General features: G+C 61.2%; 3 protein-coding genes across 5 annotated transcripts; 2 read left to right on the top strand and 1 right to left on the bottom strand.

The window, feature by feature from the left end:
• The first annotated feature begins 5 nt into the window (after positions 1 to 5).
• PLCD4 (phospholipase C delta 4) lies at positions 6 to 10,126 on the top strand. The gene is made up of 16 exons (XM_075756934.1): positions 6 to 126; positions 2,914 to 2,966; positions 3,316 to 3,474; positions 3,801 to 4,029; positions 4,245 to 4,374; positions 4,972 to 5,203; positions 5,592 to 5,793; positions 6,108 to 6,252; positions 6,692 to 6,844; positions 7,211 to 7,351; positions 7,727 to 7,883; positions 8,258 to 8,374; positions 8,646 to 8,824; positions 8,988 to 9,123; positions 9,217 to 9,366; positions 9,488 to 10,126. The coding sequence occupies exons 2-16, from the start codon at positions 2,942 to 2,944 to the stop codon at positions 9,592 to 9,594; spliced, it is 2,262 nt and encodes a 753-aa protein (XP_075613049.1). The 5' UTR covers positions 6 to 126; positions 2,914 to 2,941; the 3' UTR covers positions 9,595 to 10,126.
• Positions 10,127 to 10,262: 136 nt separating this feature from the next.
• On the bottom strand, positions 10,263 to 20,537 carry ZNF142 (zinc finger protein 142). Of its 2 annotated transcripts, XM_075756932.1 has the most exons (9): positions 20,399 to 20,537; positions 19,641 to 19,968; positions 18,434 to 19,072; positions 17,902 to 18,165; positions 16,585 to 17,397; positions 16,156 to 16,333; positions 12,268 to 15,502; positions 11,258 to 11,363; positions 10,263 to 10,885 (listed from the first exon to the last, which is right to left on the bottom strand). In XM_075756932.1, exons 2-9 carry the CDS (start codon positions 19,921 to 19,923, stop codon positions 10,386 to 10,388), a joined length of 6,018 nt encoding a protein of 2,005 aa, XP_075613047.1. In that variant the 5' UTR covers positions 19,924 to 19,968; positions 20,399 to 20,537; the 3' UTR covers positions 10,263 to 10,385. The 2 variants fall into 2 exon arrangements, with proteins under 2 accessions (XP_075613047.1, XP_075613048.1); XM_075756933.1 differs by lacking the exon at positions 18,434 to 19,072 and having other exon boundaries at positions 20,399 to 20,522.
• On the top strand, positions 20,397 to 25,528 carry BCS1L (BCS1 ubiquinol-cytochrome c reductase complex chaperone). Of its 2 annotated transcripts, none has more exons than XM_075756937.1 (8): positions 20,397 to 20,419; positions 21,466 to 21,842; positions 22,118 to 22,257; positions 22,373 to 22,567; positions 22,945 to 23,008; positions 23,375 to 23,544; positions 24,006 to 24,123; positions 24,813 to 25,528. In XM_075756937.1, exons 2-8 carry the CDS (start codon positions 21,523 to 21,525, stop codon positions 25,063 to 25,065), a joined length of 1,260 nt encoding a protein of 419 aa, XP_075613052.1. In that variant the 5' UTR covers positions 20,397 to 20,419; positions 21,466 to 21,522; the 3' UTR covers positions 25,066 to 25,528. The 2 variants fall into 2 exon arrangements, with proteins under 2 accessions (XP_075613052.1, XP_075613051.1); XM_075756936.1 differs by lacking the exon at positions 20,397 to 20,419 and adding an exon at positions 20,485 to 20,611.
• Positions 25,529 to 25,820: the final 292 nt, after the last annotated feature.

The raw sequence follows: 25,820 nt of genomic DNA, 5'->3' as shown, positions 1-25,820 counted from the left end.
GGGGCGGGCTCGCCGCCCTGCCCCTGCCGAGGGGCGGGCAGCCCGGACAGCCCCGGCCCCGTGCGGCCGGAGTCGGCGGAGCACCGGCGGAGCGGAGCGGAGCGGCACGGCGGTACCGGAGGGCGGGTACGGGGCTGGGCGTTGGGTTCTCCGCGGGGGAACCGGGCGTCCTGCGGGGGGAGAGGAGGGGCGGGGAGGGCTGGGACCCCCGGGGTCGGGCAGTGCTGCCCCAGAAGCGGCTGCACGGGTGGGGTGGCGTTAAGTGGGGGGAAAAGCGCCGGGCGTTTTGTCTCCTCTGCTTTAAGGTGTCGCTTGTCCCGTCCCCCCGCCAGTCCCCGAGCCCCGCACCCCCCGGGTTGTGCTGCCCCATCCCGAAGTCCCTTGTCTGACACCCCCCCCCCCCCCCCCCTCTGACCCCGTCAGCTGCCGGCCGGTCCCCCTGGGTGGGTCAGGCTCCATCCTCGGGTGCTGCAGCGTGTCCCGGCGCGGGTGGGAAGGCTGCGTGGGGCAGAGCAGAGCCGGGGGGCACAGGCAGTCTGCGTGCACACCGGGACAGCAGGAGGGCCGGGGGGGGTGCCCGAGGTGGGGTGGCTGCACCCCTTCCTGCTTTGGCACAACCACCCCCACGGTGGCATTTAATTTTGCCGGGGAACTCCGTGCTGGAGCGGCTGGGGAGCGCTCACACCCGCTGGCCCTTCAGCTCTGTTTGGGGACTGTCACCTCCGTGAGAGAAGCTGCGGTGGCTCAGCGTGTGCTGGGGCTGTCCCTGGCAGGAGGCAGCTGCCCTGCGGGAAGCTCTCGGGTTGGGTTTCTCCGTCCCCTGGCTCCCATCCCGCTCCCCTCAACAGTGTAACTCAGACTGGGGCAAGGGGGGCTGCGTGGGGCCAGGCTGTGCCAGGCTCGGGCATTGCTCACACGCCGGGGAGACCTGAACAGCCATGTCCTTGCATCCACGCTCCCAGGAGCTTCCCTGCACTGGAAGGGATCATCTCTTCTTTGCTGCATGCATGGGGAAGGCTCCCGTGGCTGGGACAGGGCTGGGTATACTTGGGCCATGCTGGGAACCTGTAAGGACTGACACTGGGCGAGATCAGTTTAGCTCCAAAATCTCAGTGTGGTTATGGACCTGGGGGCTGCAAGCAGCTCCCTTGCACGCTGCCTCCTTGCACACACGTGTGGCAGGGTGGCAGAGAGGTCAGACCTCTCAGGCACGAAGCCCATCTCTGTCCCCAGCCAGCATCTCTTGCCACTCCTCCAGCCTTGGTGCCTCTCCTTCCACTCCAGCTTCCCCAAAGCCTCCCCATCTCCATCCCCTCACCTGCTGCAGTGCAGGGGGCACGGGACAGGTGGGCACCTGGAGCTGTGACCCTGCAAAGCAGCCATGCCAGGCTCAGTGCTGCCAGGAGGCAGGAGGGTGCAGGCAGATTGGTGACCGGGGTTGTCCCCCCATTGGTTCCCTGCAGGCCATGGGGTGCAGGGGGGTGTGTGAGAATGTGCTGTCAGGGGGTGCAGGGCACTCCTGGGGCCATGCAAGCCAGCAGGCACTGGGGCACCCACTCTGCACAGCCCAAGAGGAGCGTGGTGCCACCCTCCCGTTTGTGGGTGCAGGCACCCCGAGCCTGGGCTGGTGGGTCGGTGCCCCCCAGCATGTCAGATGCGAGGGGATGCAGGCACTGCAGCGAGTCCTTGTGGTCTGAGCCCTGCGAGAAGGGTTGGTGCTGGGAATGTGGACCCCCAGCGCTGGGCACTGTTAGGAGGCGTCTGGGAAGGCACCCCAGCTGCTCCATGTCTCAGCAACACGTGAGGTCCCCAAGAGCGAGGACGGACAATCCCACGTGCCCCGGGAACAGCCGAATGGCCACTGCCAGCCCCACTCCAGGCATGTCCCCCAGGAGCAGGGCCACAGCCCCGGCCAGTGCCATGCTGGGGCAGTGCTGGGGATCTGCCCTGCCCATCCCCACACCGAGCAGGGGACGGCTGCCGTCCGGCCTCTGAGCCCGCCAGGGTCTGGCAGCCGGGCTTGGCAGCTGCCTGCACACTGACGGCACGGGCTATTCCCAGCCCCGCACCGCCGGTGCCTGTGCTGAGTCAGGGGCCTGGGGCATGGCTGCCACCCCTGCACCCCAGCACAGAGCCCTTCGTGCCCTGGGACCCCTGGGTCCCCTCCTGCACCCAAATCCCAGCCCACCGGCTGCAGCATTTGCTCCTCGAGGGCACAGTTCCAACAGCTGGGTGACAGGCATATTCAGCAATTTGTCAGTTTAATTAAAGTCTCAACAGTCTAATCAAAGCCTTATTGTCAGTCCAGTTGTATTTATAGTCCCACTCATCGCAGCTCACTCCTCATATTGCTGCCGGTGCAGCTGTGGCCCCAGGGTGCTGGTGTTCCTCAGGGAGAAGGGGCTGGGGGAGCTGAGGGTCCTTGCTCTGCATCCCTTTCCTTGCTCTCACAGCCTCAGCTTTTCCTTACTTCCAAATTTGCTGGGTGGGGGCCATTTCCCAGGCAATGGGGGCTGTTCTTGAGCACCCCCAGGGCAGTTTTTCCTGGCTCCTGTGGCCGCTTCCCCCCTGGGAGCAGTAATCTGGGAGCAGCAATCTGGGAGCAGCAGGGCGCCGGTACCTGCTGGGCTGTGGGGCAGCCGCACTCGCGAGTTTGTCTGTTTTCCTCTGGCACCTTTCAAGCTCCGGCTTCCCGGTAACACAAATTAATATTTCATGAGCACAGCAGGGTGAACTCGACACTTGAGGAAGGCAATGACCCAGCAGGACACAGGCGCAGGTGCACTCGCACATGGGCAGGGGCACACACACTATAGGTGTGGGCACAGCCCGAACCCACTTGGTGGGATCTGGGGACAGTGGGGGGGGGTCCAGCCCTACTCCCCCCAGCAGCCTTCTCTCTTCCCTCCCCAGCGACCGCCAGCGTGGAGGAGGCAGAACCATGGCATCGCTGCTGTGCAATGCCCGTGAGTGCCCCAGTGGTGGGGAGGTGCAGGGCAGGGCACTGGGCTATCCGGATTTACACTGGGGAAAATCTGGCCTGTGGGTTGGACTTACCTTGCCACACTCAGGAGCATCCCTACCCCACTGCGGCCATTGGGATTCAGGCTTAGCAGCACCAAGGGCAGGTGGGAAGGGTTGATGGGGAATTACCTTGTTCCCCTCTTGTGGCGAAGGGAGTTTGTTTGGGGTCCATCCCTCCTCCATTCCAAACTGAGGGACCATGTGGAGTCCCAGAGGTGGGAGGGAGCAAGGTAGCAGGGTGCAGTGCCCAGATACCCCCACCCTCAGTGATGCAACCCATGCTGCCCCCAGGCATCCAGCTCACAGACACGCTGGAGCAGATGCAGCAAGGGACACTGATGCGCAAAGTCAAGTCCAAGAGCTGGAAGAAGCAACGTTACTTCAAGCTGCAGGATGACTGCATGACCATCTGGTACCAGTCTAAGAGGACGGGCAAAATTGAGTCCGCCTGTGAGTAGCAGCTGCTGTGTGTTGCCCACAGGGCCATCAGTAGGGTTCAGAGTGAACAGAGGGGGTGACTGTATGGAGATTCTCAGAGCCATGCTTGCAGAGGGTGCTGGGACATTCAAGAGAGGCTCTGTGTGCATGTGTAGGCTCTTCTCACCAAAGCAGCAAGTCAGTGGAGGAGTGGGCAGACAGAGGTATGGATGGATGGATGGATGGATAGTTCCATGGGTAGATGAATGGATGAGTGGAAGGACAGATGGCTGTGGGCAGTGCCCCCTGCCTTGCGGTCCTTGTCCCCCACAGACAGTCCTCCCCTCCCTCTGCCCCAGTCTCCATCAGCGATGTGGAGACGGTGCGAGAAGGGCACCAGTCAGAGGTGCTGCAGAGCCTGGCTGAGGAGTTCCCCCCTGAGCGCTGCTTCACCATCGTCTTCTATGGCCGCCGGGGCAACCTGGACCTCATTGCTGGCTCGGCAGAAGAGGCACAGTGCTGGGTCCAGGGCCTGCGCCAGCTCATTGAGGTGGCCACCAGCATGGACCAGAGGGAGAAGATAGACCAATATCCTTCCTGCGGGCATCACTCTGCCCTTCACACCCAGTCTTTCCCCCATCTCCTGCCTTGCCCCAGTGTGTGCTTAGCTCTTCTGGGTCTCACCATCTGCATCAGGGCAGGAAGAGCCCACAGAAAAAGGAAAAGAGGCCCTTTGATGCTTCCCAGCTCCATCTCTCTTAGCCAAGGTCCTTTCCCTTAACCTCTTCCCTGGTTTCTCGCACATGGATTCGTGACTGGTTTCAGAAAGCCGACAAGAATAAGGATGGGCGCATGAACTTCAAGGAGGTGCAGCGTCTCCTCAAGATGATGAATGTAGACATGAATGAGGATCATGCCCTGCGGCTCTTCCAGGTAAGCACTGCACTTGAGGGCCTGGAGGGGATGGCAAGGGGACTGAGGGACTGGAACGAGCTCCACAATAGCCCCCTGCAGAAGGATGTGCTCACTTTCTTCTGTCTGTCCATCCACCCATCCATCCATCCATGCATCAATCCATCCATCCATTTATTTGTTCACCCAACTACCTGCTTACCCAGACAAACATAATTTGTTTGTTTATCTGTCAGCCCAACCAGCCAAGGCAGCTGTTCCTCCCTCCTGTTCATTTGTACACCCAGCTGCTTGTCTGTCCACTCAGCCAACCAGCCATCTGTTTATTTATCCATCAACCCAACCAGTCAGCCAGGTGTCCGTATGTCTATCCATCCCTCCACCTATTGGTCCATCGCTCTGTCCATGGACCTATCCATCCATCTGTCCACCCAAGCAGCCCTCCATCTGCCAATCCATCCACCCACCCAAACATCCATTCATGCACCGATCGATGCCTACCGCTGCTGCTGGTGTGGACTCTTTGTGCTGGGGGTGGGAAAATCCCCCCATGGCCCCACGGGGAGGCTGGAGCACCCTGTTTTGCTCCAGCTGGGTGCTGAGCGAGCTCCCTTGCAGGCTGCTGACAAGTCGGAGTCGGGGACACTGGAAGGGGAGGAGTTTGTGCTCTTCTACAAGGCCCTCACACAGCGTGAGGAGGTGCTGAGCCTCTTCCAGGACTTCTCTGAGGATGGGAAGAAGCTGACACTGCTGGAGCTGGTGGATTTCCTGCAGCAGGAGCAGCTGGAGGATGAGGGCACGGAGGAGCTGGCCATGGAGCTCATCGACAAGTACGAGCCGTCGGAGACAGGTGAGTGCCAGCCTGGACATCAGCTATATGGAGGGAAGGAGGGAGCTGAGACCCACAGCCCCGCAGCGGGGGCACCTCCAGCCCCATCCTGCTGCAGGTGGGCACAGCGGATGGTATGATCTGGGTGCAGTTCTCCTTTTTTTGGTCAATCCCTGGACCATTTTGGTGTAGGAGGTTGACCAGCCATGGGGTGCAAGTTCTGGCTTTGGGATCTGCTGCCCACCTTCCCAAGGTTACTGCCCTGGGGCATCTCTCCCTGTGCCCCAGCCTCTGGCAGCAGCTGTGCCCACCAGGTTGGGGATGACAGGAGCCACCAGAAGCCCTATTTGTGCCAATCCTGTCCCTGCCAAGTCCCCAGCTGTCACTGAGCCTCCCCCTCCACCTGCAGCCCGGGCTCGCCACGCGCTGAGTGCCGACGGGTTCCTCATGTACCTGTGCTCCCCGGAGGGCTCCATCTTCAACCCCCATCACCAGGTCCTGTGGCAGGACATGAGCCAGCCACTCTGCCACTACTTCATCTCTTCCTCCCACAACACCTACCTGATAGAGGACCAGATCCGGGGCCAGAGTAGCATCGAGGGCTACATCAGGTAAAGGTGCTGCTCCCTCCTGGCTGCCCCCCCCCCCCAGTGCCCTCCTGACCCAGCTCCATGGGGCAAACCCAGAAGCTCCTTTGCCTCCTCCGTGATCCAGCACCCCTGTGGCCATGTGATGTGGTGTCCAGCAAGGAGGTCCATTTCGGGGACGTTGAACCCAGCTCTCCCTGCCCTGCACTCAGCAGCATCTCCACCCTTGGTGGTTGTCCCCTGGTCCCTGCAGGAGTGACACCCACAGGCAGAGGGGAGGGCAGGGGGCTGGTGCCCTGGCTGGGCGCAGGGTCCCAGGAGTGACAACCCACCCACAGGGCTCTGAAGCGGGGCTGCCGGTGCCTGGAGGTGGATTGCTGGGATGGGCCGAACGGGGAGCCCATGGTGTACCATGGCCACACCTTCACCTCCAAGATCCCTTTCCGGGAGGTGGTGAGCACCCTGGGGAAGTACGCCTTCAAGGTAGGGCACCCTTCCCCACACACTGGCTGTCATGGGTGGCCCTCAGCGGGCAGGGGGGGATGAGGCTGTGATTTGGGGCAATAACGGGTCTCTGGAGGGGGAGCAGTGCTGAGGCTCACACGCCTGGTACTGCAGTGAGTCTGACCCCACCGTGGGTGAGGAGGGTGGCTGTGTCCCAGGGAACAGCACTGGGGGGGTCTGACACACAGCTCTGCACCGAGCCATGCCAGGGATGCAGTGTGAGATGGGGCCTGGGGGATGCAAGGGTCAGATGGGATATGGGGGATGCTGGGGGACTGGACGTGTATGAAGGTCTTGGGGGGGATACGAGGACACACAATGGGCTCCATCCTGGCACTGATCGCACCTGGGCAAAGCCCTTGTGAGAGCTCCTTGACCCCACTGAGGCTGATCTCCAGCTGTGCATGTTGTTCCCCAGACGTCAGACTACCCAGTGATCCTGTCCCTGGAGAACCACTGCAGCATAGAGCAGCAGGAGGTCCTGGCCCAGCAGCTCAAGGACATCCTGGGGGAACAGCTCCTCACCACCACCACCGATGGGCGCGTCCCCACCCAGCTCCCATCCCCAGAGGTAGGGACAGAGCATGGCCACACTGGGCATCGCTGTCCTGCCTGGAAGTGGGGTGAAGAGGTGGCTCTGCTGTCCAGAGGAAAGGCCACCCCGTCCCAGCGTCGTCCTGCTCCACTGGAGCAGTTGAGGACCCTGCGGACACTGTGCCCTCCTGTTCACAGGGGTCTCAAAGCTGTCCTTAAGGTTGTCTCCCCATGCCCTGCAGAGCCAGGCAGCAGGGCAGACCCCTCCTACCCCATCGCCTCCTGGGTGCTGAAGGGAGCTGGTGATTCTGGCCCCCAGCAGTGCAGGGTTCCGGGGGACAGGAAGTCCCATGGAGGAGAGGGGCACCCCAAGGTGCCTACCTCTGCATCCCCAACCCTGCAGGAGCTGAAGCACAAGATCCTGCTGAAGGGGAAGAAGATTGGGCGGCTGGAGGACATGCTGGACGGGCCAGGGGACGAGGCACCTGATGTGTCTGATGATGACAACGGGGCAGAGGCGGAGGAGGAGAGACGGAGAGCGAAGGTGGGTGGCCCAGGCTGGGGACCGGCCGTGAGCGCTGAACCCCCGGACACAGCTATGGGCCATGGTGACATCTCAGTGCTGTGGGGAGAGGCAGAGACTGCAGGGAAATCACCAGGCAGGGGGGACGGCCCTTTCTGCCCCGGCCATGCCAGCCCCCTCTTTGCACAGCATCCCTGTGGTGACACTATGATGGGGGGTCCCTTGCCTGCTCTGCTCCTGGCAGGGACAGCAGGAAGGCTGCCTGTGGTGGGGATGCTGCCACCCCCAGCCCCCCCCAGCTGTTCTTGGCTGCCCCAGGCTCTACAGCCCCTGTCCTGGGAATGCTAGGGGATGGTGGTCCCATCAGGAGGGACCCAACATGGCCCTGCCTTGCAGAAGGACAAGGAGAGCCTGGCACAGGCATTGTCCGACTGCGTCGTCTACTGCAAGAGCGTGTCCTTCCGGGGCTTCCAGGAGGCCCGCAGCCATTCCCGGCCCTCCGAGATCTCCTCCCTCGCTGAAGCCAAGGCTAGGAAGCTCATCCGGGATGCGGGTGAGGCAGAGGGGGCAGCGGCACCTGGGCGGGGGCCAGGGTGGAGGGGGCAGGAGGCTTCCTCGGGTGTAGTGCTAGAGCCTCCAGACATTGGGGTTCCCTCCCTTCCCTCCTGGGAGAAAGAGAGTCCAGCAGGGCTGTACCCCAGGATTTGGCTCTGCTGGGTGAATGAGTGGGGGTTATTGGCTTAGAAAGTGAGGCAGGACACCTGGGTTCCTGGAAGGGGAGAGGGATGAGAATTGGTGGGTGGGTGGATGGGAAAATGGATGGATGGATGCATGCATGCATGGATGGATGGATGGGCAGCACATGTTGTGGGTGGCTGTGCAGGCCAGGGAATGACCCCATGAGTGGCCCTCATGCTCCATCCCTAGGGAATGAGTTTGTCCGCCACAACGCCTGGCAGCTGACACGCATCTACCCCAGCGGGATGCGGACCGACTCCTCCAACTACAGCCCCCAGGAGATGTGGAACGTGGGGTGCCAGATCGGTATGGCTGGGGGGCATCAGGGCTGTGGGCTGGAGAGATGCCAAAATCACACCAACACCCATGTTGGTGCCAGCTACAACCCTGGCTGGTGCCAGGTCTGGCTGCAGGCTCTTGCCCTGCATTGGGGAGCTTGGGGTTACCCAGGTATTTGTGCCTCGTCCCCCTGTGTAGCCCCACATCTCTCTGGCTCTGGGGACAGGCTGGTTCTCACCTACAAGCAGGGCATGTTCTCCAAGCTCCCCTGAACCCTTTCCTTACTACCCTCCCCCAGTGGCCCTGAACTTCCAGACGGCCGGCACAGAGATGGACCTGTGTGACGGGCTCTTCAGCCAGAACGGGCGCTGTGGCTATGTGCTCAAACCGCCCTTCATGAGGGACGAGGAGACTGTCTTCAACCCCAGTGACCCCAGCAGCTGGGAGGGCCCTGGCCCCATCACCCTGACAATCCAGGTACGGGGCCAAGGAAAGACTCTGGGGAGTCGTGAGTGTCCTGGAGCTCTGCTGGTCCCAACCGAGTGGGGACACTGCCAGGCAGCATGCCAGAGCCGAGCAGCCTCCCAGCAGATCAGTGTGGCTGCTCCCCAGCTCACAGGGTCGTTGTCCCTTCCCGCAGGTGATCAGTGGGCAGCAGCTGCCCAAAGTGGCCAACAGCAAGGACGGAGCCATCATCGACCCACTGGTGCGTGTGGAGATCCACGGGGTCCCCGCAGACCAGGCGCGCCAGGAGACCAAGTATATCGAGAACAATGGTGAGCCCCACGGGGGTACCAGGGACCCCGCTGCGCCCAGGCAGCCTGTCCCTTCCCTCCCTCATCCTCCCAGCGCCCGCTCTCCCCTCCCAGGGTTTAACCCCCGCTGGGATGAAACGCTCCAGTTCCAGCTCCACGTGCCCGAGCTGGCCCTTGTCCGCTTCGTGGTGGAGGATTATGACAAGACCTCCAGGAATGATTTCGTGGGCCAGTTCACCTTAGCATTTGCCAACATCAAACCTGGTGAGCAGCTGCTGGCAGTGGTAGGTCAGGGCAGCCCCACAGAGGTGTCTGGGCTCAGCTGGGTGCTAGAGAGCAGGGTGGGGGGCAGCCATCAGTCAGAACCTCACTGTCTCCCCTGCAGGCTACCGCCACATCCATCTCCTCTCCAAGGACGGCACCAGCATCCCACCCTCTTCGCTCTTCGTCCACATCCGCATCACCGAGCCGCCTGGCCCCGAGCAGGACTGAGCCTGTGGGGGGAATAGGACCTGGATGGAAGCCATAGAGCCAGCCCGAAGCGGCTGGGGCCACAGAACCAACTGCATCACCCTCTTGTTGAGCTGTTTGTGTCATCCCTGTGTTGTTGTCGCTGCTGTGTCCCCATTTGCAGTGGCCTCCAGGGGCTGGGAAGAGGCCCTGACCTCCCCTTCTGAGGTTTGGGACACTACCTCCCACGCATGAGTGTGGGGTCTGCACTGGTGCAGTCCCCTGTGTCCCCCACGTGCAGCCTGCCCTGGCCCACAGGCATGGCTTGGTCGTGAGGAAGAGGAGGAGATGGTGCACAGCCCCCTGGCTCTGCCACAGGGGCTGGTACCCCATGGCCAGGGGAGCAAGGCTGGAGCTGAGCAAACCCCAGGGCTGGGCAGAGCCAGGAGAGGAGTCAGTCCTCACTGCCCCCCACTCTGCAGCCCCCCGGGGCTGCTCCTGGCTGGTGCCCATTACTAACCCCTACCGTATCCCTTCTCTGTAAGCAACTTAATAAACTGTTCGGTGACAGGCAGGCTAGGGTCTGGGTGCAGTGGCACTGGGGACAGAGACGGGGAGCTGGGCTTCTGCTTGCGCTCCCTCCCTGCAGGCACCTGCCCCACGGCTGGCACAGAGCTCCAAACGGCCCAAAGAAAAAGGATTAAAAGGAGCAGAGAGATTCATTTTATACAGCCGCATATTTTACATCCCATATACATATATGCCTATACACACACATACATCTCTGCAGCAGGCTTGCGCCACTGGGGCCTTAAAGCAGTCAGGATTTGGCCTCACTGCGAAGCGCCGTCCTTCTCTGCGGGGCACCCTCCTTCCTGCTCTGTCCTGGGGGGGCCCTCGGCCCGGCTCTCCCTCTGCACGGCATGGAGGTGGACGGTGGGAGTGCTGGGGTCCTTGCCCACCCCCTGGCTGGGGTCGCTAGCCCCACGCTCGGGGTGATGCCGTTGGATGTGTTTGATGACCTGGAACTTCTGCTTAGCCTTGTAGGGGCAGTAGCGGCAGAAGAAGGGATGCTCGTTGGTGTGGGTCAGATAATGGTGGCGCAGGCCGGCTGCCCAGCGGAAAGCCCGCCCGCAGGCGTTGCAGATGTAGGGCTTCTCCTCACTGTGCTTCTTCAGGTGGGTCTTGAGGAGGAAGCGGGTCTTGAAGGCCTTGCCGCACTGCTCACAGATGAAGGAACGGGCCTCCCGGTGCCGCGTCTCCTTGTGCACCCGCAGAGCGTCCGCCCGGTTGGTGCGGTACTCGCACTCATCGCAGCGGTATGGCTTCAGGCCTGCAGCAATAGGGAAGGGCCTGGGATGGGGGTACAGTGCCCTCCCTCCTACAGGTCTCGCTGTCCCTATAATGGCATCAGTCCACAGGGACCCCCCTACATACTGTCCTCAGCACTGGAAAGGTGCAGATGCCAGCAAGCACTTCAAACCCCCAAATTTCCAAGGCACCATACTGCTCCGCTTTCCCTCCCACCCTGGGGTGCTGTCCTCAACCCACCAGCACACCAGAACATGCTGCCCCCCAACTGCTGTGGGTCCTCCCCTACCTCCAGCTGGACCACTGGTAGCAAATAAAGCATGGACCGGGGGTCTGCGCAGCCCCAAATCCCTCCCTGGCGCACCACAGCCCGTCCTTGGCGGGCAGCACTCACCTGTGTGCTTTGTCATGTGGTACTTGAGCTGGTTCACCCACTTGCACTTGTAGCCGCAGTCGGGGCAGAGGTATTTCCGCTCTTCCTTGTGGATCCGCATGTGGTACTGGGCACAGGGCAAGAGGGCAGGGTCAGGATGAGGCCATGCCACCTGCCCTGGGAATGTGCAGGGCTCTGAGGTGTCAGTGAGGGGCTCAAACACAGGTCTGACATATCAAACTGCATGGGGCAAGGAGGGTTGTCTGCTGGCCTGGCAGACTATGGGCAGGGGGGACCTACAGCAGAGTCAGGATGAGACCCTCATACTGCTGAGCTTGCTCTGTCCCACCCTGTGGAGAGGCACAGGCTTTTCTCCCCAGTTTGGTATTTAGGGCAAAATCCAGGTTAAAACCCAGCCCAACAGAGCTAGCCCTGAGCTGAGTGCGTTGCACAGCCTTGCCCAGGTGGCCCCAGAAGGCTCCAGCTCAGCCTGGCCATTAAAAAAGGTCTGTATTTCTTTTAGCAAAACCAGACTGGTTTCCCCTCCATTACTCCACACTTGGCCTTCCTGTTCTAGGAAAGGCCCTTTGCCATGCGTGAGGATGCTAATCACCCACAGAAATGAGGGCAGGGTCTGGCTCTGCTTGCAGGGAAGCTGAGCTTCCCCGTGTCTAACCGGTACACTGAGCATGCTGCAAGCCAGCAGGCAGCCAAACTTGGCTTCGAGTGGCACAAGGCTGCACCCAAAGGACGCTAGAGACGTCAGCTGGAAGAGGAGCGAACTTGGGCAGCTGCCCACCTTGCTTTGCTACAAATCACCCTTTCCCTTAATCTGCAACAGCAGGGAAGAAACATATTGTACCCACATGGGTTTCATCCGCTCGTCTCCTATTCCTGTACAAGCCACAGAAGGGGACAGAGGACAAAACATCCTCTTGGGAGTTTTTTTTTATTTCCCCAAATCCCTGTGTCTGAATCCCACCCAACCCAGGTAGATGCAGTCGGACAATACCCCCCAGCAGGGCTCTCACCTTGAGACGCGAGGGGTCGGCGCAGGCGTATTTACAGAGGTGGCACTTGTAGGGCTTCTCGCCAGTGTGGATGCGGATGTGCCACGTGATTTTCTGCCTGTTCTTGGTGGTGTACTCACAGTCCGAGCACTTGTACACACGGGTGCCCCCATGGCCCTTCATATGCTGGTCGAAGACGAGCTGGTGACGGCAGGCAAAGTCACAGAAGGGGCATCGCAGGGGTTTGTCCTGGGGGGTGGCCGGCTCGTGGCTCTCCACATAATGCCGCACCAGCTGCTGCCGCTCCTTGGCTGCAAAGCTGCACAGCTCACAGCGGTGGCTAAAATGCTGTGTCTTGTGCTCCTCCAGCGCCTCCCGGGTGGCGAAGGTCTCCTTGCAGGTGCTGCATTCCAGATGCGGGTGCTGCTTCTGCACGTGGCACTTGAGCGTGGCCTCGCTGTGGCACACGAAGCCACAGTGCGGGCAACCGTAGGACACCTTCTCCTCGTGCCGCCGCAGGACATGCTGCTTGAGGGCTGTCTCGGAGCTGAAGCGAGCCTCGCAGCGGGAGCAGCCGAAGTTGAGCTCGCCACGGTGGCAGCTGTTGACATGGCGGGTGATGTCATTCTGCAGGTAGCTGCTGTAGTCGCAGAGCGGGCAGAAGTGGGTGGGCGTCTTCTCGTGCACCCGCAGGCGGTGGATGCGCAGCTTGGAGTTGGTGCCGAAGGTCTGGCTGCAGATGCCGCAGGCGATGCGCCCCACGCCAGTGTGCAGGGACTGGTGGGCCTCCAGACGGTAGCGCCGTGTGGTGCTGAACTCGCAGTAGCGGCACTTGTGCGGCTTCACCCCCTCATGCTTGATGCGGACGTGCTGCCACAAGCACCGGGCCTGCTTGCAGGTGAACTCGCACTGGTGGCATTGCAGCTGCGGTCGTTTGCTGTAGTGCTTGCGGTGCAGCTTGCGATGCAGCCGCAGGGCTTTGGCCGCCTTGGAGGTGAAGGGGCAGGAGGCACAGCGAAACTCGCCCAGTGCCACGCAGCCCCTCTTCTTGTGCGTCTTCATGGCTCGTTCCTGGTGGCAGGTGAAGGGGCAGGTGGGACAGGAGAAACGCCTCCTCTTGGGCAGGGCAGCTTTTGGGAGGGCTGCATCTGGCAGGGGCTCACTGGGCTGGCCCATCTCAACACTGGCCGGGTCCCCCTCGGGGAGCTCAGTGCTTTGAGGTCCGTCCTCCTTGGAATGCACAAGATGTTTCTCGGCACGGTGGCTCTTGAGGGCCCGCTGGGAGCGGAAGGCCTCAGGGCACAGGGAGCACCACAACTGCTCCAGGCTCCGGCACCCGTCCTCCACGTGGGAAGTGATGGTGGAGACACGGGAGCAGACGAAGGAGCAGGTGTTGCAGTGCAGCTTCCCTCCCTCCAGCCGGTATTTCTCCAAGGGTTTCTCAGGCTGCGGGGGACAACTGACTCCACCTGGCTCAGCTCCGTCCCCTTGCTGGCAAGATTCTTCTGCGACCTCTATGCTGTCACTTGTCAAGGATTTTTCAGGGGCAGGACAGCCTGAGGTCTGCTCCCCAGCCAAGGAACTGCCTACTGCTTGCGTTTTATCAGGCATCAGTTCCACTTCCCAGAGGGTCTCGGCATGTCCAGACTCCTCCGAGCCTCCCTTGTCGCTCTCTGCCATTTCCGTACCGTTATCACCAGGCTGGTCAGCAGGTTGGCACAGCCCAGGCAGCTCCTGACCAGCTGGTTTGAGGATCTTGTTCTTCTTCAGGAGGACTGGGCACTTCTTGAGGAGATGGGTGTTGAGTCCCCTTTGCTGTTTAAAGCTGGCGCCGCACTCATGGCACACGAGCGGGGCCCGGCGGCTCTGGCAGCTGGCTTTGGAGTGCAGGGACATAGACTTTTCCTTCCGCGTGATGTACGAGCACTTCTCGCACTTAAAGATCTGGCTCTCTGACTGCACCACTAGCATCTGCACCCTGCCCTCCAGCACCAGCGTCTCCGCTTGCTCCTTGTCCTGCTTCCGCAGCGCCTTAAGCACTGACTCCGAGCCACCTCGAGCATCATCATTGGAGGCGGCCACATCCTCTGGGACAGGCGGGTGGCTCTGCTCAGTTGTCTTCAGCACGCTGAGCCAGGCCTCTGGCAGCTCAGCTTGGCTGGTCTCTCTCATCTCTGTGTCTGCCACCAGCTTGTGGTGGTCCGAGCACGACCCCTCGAGGTGACCCGTGGCCTGCCTTAGGGAGTCTTTTCCCTGGCTCTCTCCTGCTGTTACTCTGTCATCCAGCCTCACCGCCTCATCCTCCTGTATATCTGCCTCCTCTTCCTCAAAGTCTGGGATGTCTTCAAGCGTATTGTCATTGTCCACCAAGCCAAGGTCACCCCGGGAGCCCAGCATCTCGTAGGCTGTGGGAGGTTCCTTGCAGGACAGCATTTCCACGCTCTCTGGCTGCGCCATGCAGGATTCTCCAGTCAAATGGTCCAGGAGGGGGTCAGATGAGACGTTCAGTGTCTCCAAGTGCAATGTGCAGCTCTCTGCCACGTCCCCAGAAGCAGCGCGCTCAGTCGAGCCTGCTGCAGCGTGTCCTTGCGAGCAGTCATCTCCCAGGGCATTGCCAGTGGTGGGATGGCTCTGCTCACCATCGCCCACACCTCCTTCCACCTCGCTGCTGCTCTGCAGCGGAGCGGCATCCTGCCTGAGGACAGGCACCACGAACGCTCGCTGGTAGCCCTCTTTCCCCTGGGAGTCCAGCTGGGATGGCTTTGCCTTTGCCCACTGCTCCTTGCCAGCGAGGGGGGAGCAGGCATCCACACGCAGGGCTGTGCCAAGCTCGTAGCCGAAGAGCGCCTCAGATGAGCTGATCTCCAGCTCCTTGCTGGCGTAGTTTTCCAGCCAGTCCTTGTCACCAGGGACGTAGCCGTGAATCTTGCGCTTGTGGAAGAAGAGGCTGGTGTTGCTGAAGGTGCAGTAGGAGCAGAGGGCGCAGCGAAACTCCTTCTGCTTGGTGTGCTTGCAATTCTCGTGGTTCAGCAGGGCCTGTTTGTACTTTGTCTGGTAGGTGCAATACTGGCACTGGAAGACGGGCACCTGGTAGTTCTGCGAGTGCTTCGCCTGCATGTGCTTCTGCAGCTCGTACTTGCGCTTGCAGGCGAAGCCGCACACCTCACAGATCAGACTTTTGCCCTGGTGCCGCAGCTTGTGGCTGCTCAGCTGGTCAGCACGGTGGCAGCGGTACGAGCACTGGTTGCACTGGTACCTGTGGGGAAAGTGGGATTGGTCAGGCAGCATGAGGAACCGGGGCAGGCTGAGCCCTGCCAGGCACACTGAGCTCTGCTTCCTGTCCTGGACACATGGGGAAGGGGTACTGTTCAGTTTGCCAGCTCTGACCTTTGCTGTCTGGGCAGCTCTTACCCCAGGCAGTTCCTCCCTGCTGTGGCCCTTGGCACCTACAGCCACAGCCTGGGGATGGGAGGTAGCTTCTTGGGGTATCCCACACAGTAACCATGTCACCCCCATGTCTAGTCGCTGGAGGTGGACTAGACCCAAAGGAGGTCATGATACTGAGGTAAAAAACCCGTTTTGGCAGAGTCCTGCACGTGCCCAAGCTGGCCTTAGCCCAGGAAACACCAGCAGAGCCCATGAACCTGGGCTCAGAGCTGCACTGACGTGGTAATACACCTCCTTTGCAGCGCAGACACACCAAAGATAACTTTGCTTCTGCAGCACCATGCTGGCAACAACCTGCAAGCTCAAGGACCGCATTTTTTATGTGCCAGACAGAGCTGATTGTAGCCATCCCCCAGGCATGAGAGAGTCTGGCACATGACGCAGCCCAGAGCGGCAGACGCCCAGAGCAGGATTTGGGGAGCCCTGACTATGATGCCAGGCCAGCGGGGCCGGGGGTCGTACCGGAGATCTCCAGTGTGCTTGCGCATGTGGACATTCAGGTAGTGCTTCCACTTGGTGATGTACCCACACTCAGTGCACATGAAGTTCTTGTCGTTGGAGTGGGTCAGCATGTGCTTGGACAGGTAGCTCACATCCCGGCACGTGAAATCGCAGAGCTCACACTTGTGAGGCTTCTCTCCTATGGGCAACACAGGAACGCCCTCAGCATGATGGCCAGGTGAGGCAGCACAGCCTGCCTCCCCCACAGGAAAACCAGCTCAGCAGGGATGGGGCCATGCCACGGCTTCAGCCAAGCAATGCCAGGGTGGCAGAGCTGGTGGTGGGACCCAGGAGCCCTGACCCATCCCTCCCTGCCCACCCAGAGCTGGGACAGGACCTCCCACCCCCTGTCCCAGCTTGGTTCTCAGGACCCCCAAAGCAGACACCCACCGGTGTGCAGCAGCATGTGCCGGATAAGCACCCTCTTGTGCGCGGTGGCGAAGGCGCACTCAGCGCACTTGTGGATCTTCTCGTTGGCGTGCATCTTCCCCACATGGTCATGAAACTCCACGGGGTTGAAGGTGGCGTAGGGGCAGAAGCTGCACTGGAGCTGCTCACTGCCTGGGTGTCCCTGCTTCTTGTGCTTGCGGAAAACATGCTTGTTGGAGCAGATGAAGTCACACTGCTGGCAGTGGAAGGCGTAGTGAGTTTTTCGGTGAGCCTCCATGGCCTCAGCCGTGTCAAAGAGCAGTGAGCAGGCATGGTACTTGCACTCCACCGCCTTAATGCCGTGAGCATCCTTGAGGTGACGGACAAACTCCTTCCGGTCCTCCGCACAGTAGTTGCAGCCCCCCTGGAAGCAGCTCAGCCTCTTGGGCTCAGTTTTGTGAGTCTTCAAGTGCTCTTTGAGGGCCTGGCTGAGCCGAAACTTCTCCTCGCAGACGGGGCAGGAGTAAACATCGGAGTAGAAGTTGGAAATGTCCTCGTGCATGCTGGCCATGTGGCGGTTGAGGGCGTTCTTCTCCACTGAGCTGTAGTGGCAGAGCGGACAGCGGTGGGCCTTCTCGCCTGTCTCCCGCATCATGTGGATTTTCAGCTTGCTTTTACTGGTGAAGTACTTGTGGCAGTTGGGGCACTGGAGGCTGGGGTCAGGGAAGTGCAAATGGAGGTGCTCCACCAGGTGCGTTCGCTTCTTGAAGCACCGCTTGCACTCAGGGCACATGTGGGTTTTGTAGAGGTACTCGGAGCCCTCTGCGACATCCCCTGTGAGAGCAGAGGAGGGGGAGCCGTCAGCAGGGAAGAGATGGAGAAGAAGAGCACGAGCAGATGTTCTCTCCCCGAATCAGCTGTGCCAGGGTGAGAGCTTATCATATACACAGTCACACAGCAGCCGTTTACTTGCAGGGACTGTCCCCACCCCAAGCCACCAACATGGTTCAAGTGGGCTCTTTTGAGCTCAACACTGGCCTGCCCGTGTGCTTCCGCTCCCCAAAGCCAGGCAGACTTTTGCCTGTTTTTGCCTGAGCCTGGCAGCGGCCGAGGACAGGCAACAGGAGAAGGATGACATGTTTGCTTGGGCAGAGGGCAGGGGAGGGGGGAACAGCGCACTGGTACATGCTGGAGACATGAGGCTGCCGGATGGCACAGGACTCCCATGTCCCACCAGCCTGACCCACGTTTCACTGCCTGTCTCAAGGTTGAGCTGCCTGATCACAAATCAGAGGCCAAGCAGCTCCCGGTACAGCCCCGCGGCGCCCCGCATCCTACCTTTGAAGTGCTGCGTCCGTGGCATCGTGGCTTTCTCAGGAGCTGCCTTCCTGTCCTCTTTGGCCTCTGCTTCGCAGGGGCTCTCGCCATCCTCCTCCGGTGACTCGTCCCTGGTGCTGTCCGAGTCCTCTTCTCCAGCTGACGCTTTCCGCCCCTCCAAGGAGCCCTCCCCAGTGCCTGCGGGCTTTGCCAGCCTGGCTTCTGCTGCGGTGGCTTCCCAGCCAGGTTGGCAATTCCCTGCCTCCTCCTGCCCTTCTTCTTCTCCTTCAGTGGGGAAAGACAGAGATCATCATGCTCCAGGCGAGAGGGAGCCACCCCAATCACCCACACACATGCAAAATACCTCCTGGCTGAGATGGGGGGCACAAACCGTGCCACAGGGAGGAAGGAAAACTGCGGAGACCAGTGCAGGGCTCCTTGGCCCTCTGGCAGCACAGCCTCACCCCCAACTCCTCCCAGTTGTAACTGGGATGCATGGACACAACCAGCCTCTGCAGCACCCACAGGCCCTGACCCCCCCACCCAGCTGTACCCGATGGCAGGATGCAGCGCTGCTCGAGGCCGTGGGCGGCCGAGCTGGGGGGGCCGCCGGTCACTGGTGTCTCAGCAGGGGGCTCTGCAGCGTGGCCCTTCCTGTGCTGCCAGAAGAGCTTGGCGTTGGCCGTGACAAAGTCACAGCGGCCGCAGTGGAAGGGGAAGTGGGTGCGGTGGTGCTGCTCCATGGCCGGGCGGCTGGGGAAGAGCAGGGGGCAGGCGCGGTAGGCGCAGGACACGGGGGAGGCCCCATGCAGGCGGCGCAGGTGGCTGCGCAGTTGCTTGCGGTCCTCTGTGGCGAAGTGGCAGCCTTTCTCGGGGCAGGGCAGGGCTCCTGGTGGGGCGCGGTGGGTCTTGAAGTGCTCCTTGAGTTCGCCAGGCTGTTTGAATGCCTCCTGGCAGACAGGGCACAGCAAGCGCTCGGGAGCGGAGGCCTCCTGCGTGCCAGCTCTGGGCAGCTCCGAGCTCCCTGGCTCGCTATGGCCCTTGCTGGTGGGTGCTGACAGCACCCCAGGGAGCTCCAGGTGCCCCGGGGAGGACAGCAGCAGGCAGTGGTGCTGGGACAGCAGGGAGGCCTCTGGGAAGCTCTGGCCGCACCTCTCGCAGAAATACAGCTCCACCACTTTGACCAGCACCTCTGCAGAGAGTGAGGGGCAACCGTTAGAAAGGGCTTTGGCCAGGCCCATGGGACTGGCTGTTCAACTCCAGCTCCGGACAAGGAGGATAAACCCTGTTGCCACGAATTACAGTTTGGAGAATCACAGCCCTCCTCCTGCCTGGGGTCTGCCAGGAACCCTCCCATAAGAGAGGGGACACCATCACCCCGGTGACCATCATGACCAGGTCTGTCCCTTAGCACTTTGGAGACACGCAGAGAGATGAGGCTGGCTTGGCCCCGTTTCTAGCAGGATGCTCCCACACTGCACTTGGGTGAGTAGTGTGCCAGGGGAGGCAGCCTGGGGTGGAGATCTCTACCTGGTCCCTACTGACAGCCCAGAGCGATCCCCTCACCCATCCCAAGACCCCCCCAGCCACCCCTCCCCATCTGCACACCCAGCTCTCTGCACTGAATGGTGGCACCAGACTCATGATGCATATGGGGTCAGAGACATGAGGGCACCGTGGTGTCCCCAGGGTGCCCAGCTGGACCCCTCTCCCTCCGCTGAGCGCCAAGGGGCCCACACTGCTCTCCCCACACCCGGTACCTGTGGCATTGGCTGCATTGCTCAGTGTCACGTTGCCAGCCACAGCCTCGATGAATATTTCCACATTGCTTCCTTCAGTGTGAGCCCCTTCCTCAGGCATTGGTGCCTCTGCCAGCAGCAAGTCCTGGCTGCCAGTCAGTGGAGGTGTCCCAGCCAAGCCAGTGCTGGCCACACCAGTGCTTCCCACAGCTCCTGCCTCTCCCGGTGTGGGCAGGAGCAGCTCTGAACACAGGGTCTCCATCTCCCTGCTGGCACCCTCAGAGACAGCCACTTCTGCACTCATTGCCACTGGGCACTGGCTTGATGCTGGGCAGGAGGGCCTCTCGCTCTGAAACATAAGAAAGCACTTTAAACAAGGGAGAGCCCAGAAGCCTAGGGGTCCGACAAGACTGTGGGGGACAGCCTGTGGTAGGCAGGGGTATGACCCGGGGCATCTCAATCCCTTCTGCCGTGCCCCAAGCGGGCTGCTGGCAAAACCCACTGCCACGGGGGAGATGGGGGCACAGGAACCCCGGTGCCATCCCCAAAGACGCCCAGGGGCCTCCCCCTGACCCCAGCAGCCAAGGCCTGCGCCCCGGGCCCGGGTAGCCCCACCCCTCCCCCCAGACCCGGGCCCAGCCCCCGGCGAGGAAGCGCCTATCGCGAGTCCCCCCACGGCCAGGGCCGTCCCAGGGCCGTCCCAGCCCCCTCGCCCCGCAGCCCCGGCCCGTCCCCCTCGCCCCAGGCCGAGGACCCCGGCTGGGCCCCGGTGGCCCCACCTCCGGCCCCAACGCATCTCGGTGGTACGCGCTGGGCGGGAGGGAGAGTCGCCCTTTGTGCAGCTCGTGCGGCCGCTCTGCTCTGCCCCACCGTCCGCCCCGGTCCCGCTCTATGGTGCGAGCCGGCAGCCGGCCGGAAGCAGCTGCAGGCGGAAGTGGGGGTCGGGGCCATAGAGAGCGGCGCGGCGCGGGCCAGAGCGGCGCTGCGGGGAGGTGAGGGGCGGCGGGGCCGAGGCCGGTACCGGTGGGGGCGAGTTCCTGCCGGAGGGGAGGGGGGAGCGGAGCGGAGGCCTCACCGTGGGGTAAGGCCGGTGTGGGGCCCGCTCTCCTGCAGGGGAAGGAGGGCTCCTGCCGCGGGGCTGAGGCTCGGCTGCGGCGGGGAAAGCCCCACCGCGGGGCAGGGACCCTGCCGTGGGCCCGGGGCCTTGCTGTGGGGCAGGAGACGCCCTGCCCGGGGAAGGAGCCTTGCTGCGGGGGAGGTGGGGTCCTGCTTGAGGGAGCGGAGTGTGCCTGTCTGTCTGTTGGGGCAGCTCCCCCTCATCCCCTGCATCTGATAGGCCCCTGCTGAGGGAGCTGCAGAAGCTTCAAGCCCCCTAAGTGCGGGGCTGGCGCCCTTTTATCCAGACATGGAGATGCTGCTTCCACAGTTATGCACCCATTTCCAGCAGCAAAGAACTGGCTCTCAACTCAGCCTGGGGATGTGCTTCAGCTCTTTTAAACAATAAGCCTTAAATAATTGCAGTGCTCAGTGATTTTGAGCTGTTTAAAGAATAAAACCATCTAAAGCTATGGGCTTGTTGTTCTGGCTGAAGAAGTGGCAGATGCTCCTTTGCTGGCCTGAGAGCTCCTGCTTCCCTCCTGCCTGTGTCACGCAGAGGATGCAGAGAGGGAGGAGGCTGCTGTGGCCAGCGGCTGTCTGAACCCCCAGTAAAAGATAAGCACAGGTGTGGGGGATCTGAATGTGCCAGGCTGCCTTTTGGCTTGAGAACAGGCCACGTTAAAGGCCAGGCAACTGTGGGTGATCTGTTGTGTCCCCTGCTGCCATTCAGTCCTTCTCTTTCACGCAGGTTTGTTTCCAGAGTGCAGAGACGATGCTGTGGAAAGGAGCCGCTTAACCTCCCACAATGCCCTTTTCTGACTTTGTCTTAGCACTGAAGGACAACCCGTACTTCGGGGCTGGGTTCGGCCTCGTCGGGGTGGGTACAGCCCTGGCGTTAGCCCGGAAAGGGGCCCAGTTTGGGCTAGTGGCTTTCAGGCGCCATTATATGATCACCTTGGAGGTTCCTAGCAAGGATAAGAGCTACCACTGGCTGTTGAACTGGATCTCCCACCATGCCAAGCACACACAGCACCTCAGCGTTGAGACGTCGTACCTGCAGCATGAAAGTGGGCGCGTCAGCACCAAGTTCGACTTTGTCCCCAGCCCTGGGAACCATTTCATCTGGTAAGGGAGCGTAGGGGGAAAGCAGTCTGGGGACTGACCCTCCTTTTGGCAGGGAAACTCCAACCTGGAGGGCCCGTCGAAGCAGCAGAGAGGATCTTGCCTCTTCCTTGGGTCTGGATTAGGGCAGGAGATTGAGAGTAGCGAGAGGAGTCTGTATTCATCACATGAAGGGATTTCTTTACCCAACTTGAGTGTTCCCTTTGATGCACGACTTGGGCTGGGCTCAGCTGAATGGTGCCAGACCACCGTTCCTCAACCCTGTTTTCCCACCCCAGGTATCGCAGGAAGTGGATTCGCATCGAGCGCAACCGGGAGAAACAGATGATTGACCTGCACACAGGGACCCCCTGGGAGTCCGTCACCTTCACTGCACTGGGTACCAACCGAGAGATCTTCTTCAATATCCTCCGGGAAGGTCCGTAGGGAAGCTGCGTGGGGTCCTGCTGGGAACAGCCTGCTCCCTGGAGGTGCCCAGGGCTTCACAGGAGATCTGTGTCCCTGCCAGCTGTTCCCTCTGCCTCTCTCTGCAGCCCGGGAGCTGGCGCTGCAGCAGCAGGAAGGGAGGACGATCATGTACACGGCCATGGGAGCAGAGTGGCGGCAGTTTGGCTTCCCCCGTCGCCGCCGGCCTCTCAGCTCGGTGGTGCTGGAGGAAGGTGTGTCAGAGAGGCTGGTCCAGGACGTGAAGGAGTTCATCGACAACCCCAAGTGGTACAGCGAGAGAGGCAAGGCTCTCCACACCGGCATGGTGTCCTCTGTACTGTGCCCCGCGCCACTCCTTACCCCCCGCAGCCACGGCTGTGGGGCGCTGCCTCGGGCACATCCCACAAATGAGTGAGCCCAGGTGCCGAGGTCAGGCCTGGCTGTGCAAAGGGACAAACTCCCCTTGGTTCAATCCAGCCTTGGAAACCACGATAAGCCCTGGAGTTCATTGCTCCTGCGATGCTGCTGTGGGGTGGGGCAGGATGCTCGTGGTCCTCTCTGGAGACAGCTGCAGAGAAGCTTTATCCTGCTGCTTGCCTTCCTCTGGTGGAGCCCCGCAGCTCTGGGGGAGAGTGCTCGGAGCAACGAACTGGTTCCTAAAAGGACACTGTCTTCCTAGGGATCCCCTATCGAAGAGGCTACCTGCTGTATGGTCCTCCCGGCTGTGGGAAGAGCAGCTTCATGTGAGTATTTCCAGCTGGCTAACAGCAGTTTTCCTACCAGCTGCCTGCTCTGGGGCATAGCAGCCTCTGGTGAGAGGGTGTGGATGAGCTTTGAGTTTGAAATGCAGGAGTGGGCCGTGGTGCCTGGTGTAAGCGTTCGCGTTGCTGGCACCGTGACAGGTCAGGGTGATGAGCCCTTCGTGCCCTTGCTTTGCACGGCGCTGCGTGGCACCACTGGGCTGAGCAGGTGCTCCCACCCGCCCCCATATCTGATCCCCGCCGGGGGAGGATGCCTCTGCCCTCTCCCCTGCTGCAGGCAGATCCAGTTCTTCCTCTGCTCCGGGCTTTCTTGCTGTGATTCACCCCTGTGGTTTGTGTCCTTCCCAGCACAGCCCTGGCCGGGGAGCTGCAGTACAGTATCTGCCTGCTGAGCCTCAGCGACCGCAGCCTCTCCGATGACCGGCTCAACCACCTCCTGAGTGTGGCACCGCAGCAGAGCATCATCCTGCTGGAGGACGTGGATGCTGCCTTCGTCAGCCGGGACCTTGCTGCTGAGAGTGAGCGGTGCTGCCCTTCCTGGGCCAGCGGTGGGAGGGAGGTTTGCCAGCTGTGCCGGGGAGAGGTTTGGACTCTGGGCTGCTCTGCTGCACCAGCGGAGACCAGGAGTGGGCAGTGCTCTGGGGCCTCAGGGCTCAAACTGGACCTTGCCCAGTTTTGTCTGGGCTATATAAAGGGAGATTTGGGTCCTTTATCCTCAGGCAAAGACACGTCTCCTGCCTAGCTATTTTCAGCATGAGGGAGGGGATGGCTTTCCCCCTCATTATCTTTTTGGGTTCCCAGGGGCGTGGATTTGCACGGGACGTGAATGTGCTGCCAGCTAGGGTGAGGCAGAGGGCCAGCCTCAGGGCACGGAGAGGGTGGGGAGCTTGGCTTAAACCTCAGGTGACACAGAGGTGACCCATAGGACTGCACAGGGTGAGTGGCTGATGGATTTGATCTCAGACACCTCTGTCCCCAGACCCGGCTGTGTACCAAGGCATGGGGCGCCTGACCTTCAGCGGCCTCCTCAATGCGCTGGATGGTGTGGCCTCCACAGAGGCCAGGATCGTCTTCATGACCACCAACTACGTGGACAGGTGAGAGCTGCACCCTGGGAAGGATTGGGGGGGTAGCATGGGAAAACCTTGCTCCCTTTTGATGGGTTTTATGGAGGGCTGTTTTCATCCTCCAGCGTGAAGACCAGGGGTTCACGTTTCCCAAATCCTCCCTTGGGATGTAAATCCCTTGATTGCTAATCAGGATCCCTTTTGCTGGAGCCTCACATGCTTCCTTGCTGTTCATACCATGGTTGTGCCCTTCAGAAGAGGTGCCAGCTTCCTGAGGATCTGCAGGTTTAGGGGTTGTGGCTGTGCTGCGAGTGAAATGCCGGCCCCACACGCAGCCCACTGGGTTGGCGGGATGCAGCCTGGGCTCACTGCTCCTGGCCAGACGCTGCCCTGTGGCAGGCTCGGCTTGCTCCACACTGAGCTGGCCTTGAGGGTTGTTCAGCGGTTGCTCATGGGACAGAGAAGGGCAGAGCTGTTTCCCAAGACATTCTTGTCCTCCTCTGGAGCCAGCCCTTCTCTAGCTCTCACTTCCCTTCGGTTGCTTTCTCTCCTCAACCCCCAGGGACCAACCTCCTGCCCACCTTTACCATCCCACAGTGCAGAGCACCTTGCAGATAGGATGCTGGCTGTGCTAGCCTGGAGGGGGGAGCTTCCTGCAGGACCCACCCTGCAGAGACACTTCGATCGGGTTTTCAAGGCACTCCTGTGTCTCCTGACAGGCTGGACCCAGCCCTGGTGCGGCCCGGCCGCGTGGATCTCAAGCAGTACGTGGGCCACTGCTCCCGCTGGCAGCTTGCCTGCATGTTCCAGCGCTTCTACCCAGAGCAGCCCCTGGCTGCAGCTGAGCAGTTTGCAGAGCAGGCACTGGCAGTCTCCAAGCAGATCAGCGCTGCCCAGGTGCAGGGCCACTTCATGCTCTACAAGACGGACCCTGAAGGAGCCATTTCAAACATAAGCTCCATCCTGTTGTGACCAGGGGCCGGCTTCCTCCTGCCACACTGAGAGGGCTGGGACAAGGACATGACTATCCTGGGGATGTCATGAAGCCGCCCAGCCACGCAGGCCAGGTCTCTGTTCATCTCTCCTCACCAAGGTCTTGGATTTTTATTAAAACATGAGGAGAGTCAGGGCTGCCAGCCTTCCAGCAGAGAGAGAGAATCGGCTCTTGCTGCTCCGCAGACTTGGGTGCTACCACACCAGCCCTGCTCACTAGCGCGTGCCTTGTGCTGGGATTGCCGTAAGCTGCCGCGGCTCCTGGATGTGATTCGCCTTCCTCGTGGGGTGGCCTGGCGGGGGTCCAGAAGGCATTTCCCTGGGCCAGGACATTGGGGCATTGCACTGCTAAAGAGCTGCTGGTCTTTGAAGGGACAGCAGTCTTCACTGATTTGTGAATATCCTCTGTGAAGTGTACAACATGGCTCTTGGCTCTGTGGTCCTTTCACCTGTTAGTTGCCCTGCTGTCTAGCTGCTGGTCTGGACCTCTCCTGACCAGGGCCTGGCATGACAAGTACTGCAAATCCAGAGTGTTTCAGAAAAAAGCAGCTCCTGAGAGACAGCTCGTTGTCCCTCAGGCTGCACGCTGGTGCCACAGCTCCTGCCCTGCTGGGTTGCAATGCCAAGTTGCTTGGGCATACCTTCCTGGGTGGTATGACTGTCCCTCCTGCCAGAGGAGGAGGTGTTGGGCCCTGGAGCTACTGCAGGCCTGCGTGTGGGGGCAGGTGAGAGGC

The sequence above is a fragment of the Balearica regulorum genome, chromosome 6, assembly GCF_011004875.1.
Source record: "Balearica regulorum gibbericeps isolate bBalReg1 chromosome 6, bBalReg1.pri, whole genome shotgun sequence".
NCBI lineage: Eukaryota > Metazoa > Chordata > Aves > Gruiformes > Gruidae > Balearica > Balearica regulorum.
The sequence above is the reverse complement of the archived record's forward strand: the minus strand, read 5'-3'. Positions and strand labels throughout refer to the sequence as shown.

What these genes read in the sequence shown, in the direction of transcription:
- PLCD4 (XM_075756934.1), top strand. Translation starts at nt 2,942, where the DNA reads ATGGCATCGCTGCTGTGCAATGCCC. An exon ending in CAGAGGGAGAAGATAGACCA is followed by an intron (nt 4,030 to 4,244) that starts ATATCCTTCCTG and finishes GGTTTCTCGCAC; the next exon opens with ATGGATTCGTGACTGGTTTC. An exon ending in AGCATCGAGGGCTACATCAG is followed by an intron (nt 5,794 to 6,107) that starts GTAAAGGTGCTG and finishes ACCCACCCACAG; the next exon opens with GGCTCTGAAGCGGGGCTGCC.
- BCS1L (XM_075756937.1), top strand. Translation starts at nt 21,523, where the DNA reads ATGCCCTTTTCTGACTTTGTCTTAGCACTGAAGGACAACCCGTACTTC. An exon ending in CTTCAATATCCTCCGGGAAG is followed by an intron (nt 22,258 to 22,372) that starts GTCCGTAGGGAA and finishes CTCTCTCTGCAG; the next exon opens with CCCGGGAGCTGGCGCTGCAG. An exon ending in CCGGGACCTTGCTGCTGAGA is followed by an intron (nt 23,545 to 24,005) that starts GTGAGCGGTGCT and finishes CTCTGTCCCCAG; the next exon opens with ACCCGGCTGTGTACCAAGGC.
- ZNF142 (XM_075756932.1), bottom strand. Translation starts at nt 19,923, where the DNA reads ATGAGTGCAGAAGTGGCTGTCTCTGAGGGTGCCAGCAGGGAGATGGAG. An exon ending in CAATGCAGCCAATGCCACAG is followed by an intron (nt 19,073 to 19,640) that starts GTACCGGGTGTG and finishes CACTCTCTGCAG; the next exon opens with AGGTGCTGGTCAAAGTGGTG. An exon ending in GCACATGCTGCTGCACACCG is followed by an intron (nt 16,334 to 16,584) that starts GTGGGTGTCTGC and finishes TGTTGCCCATAG; the next exon opens with GAGAGAAGCCTCACAAGTGT.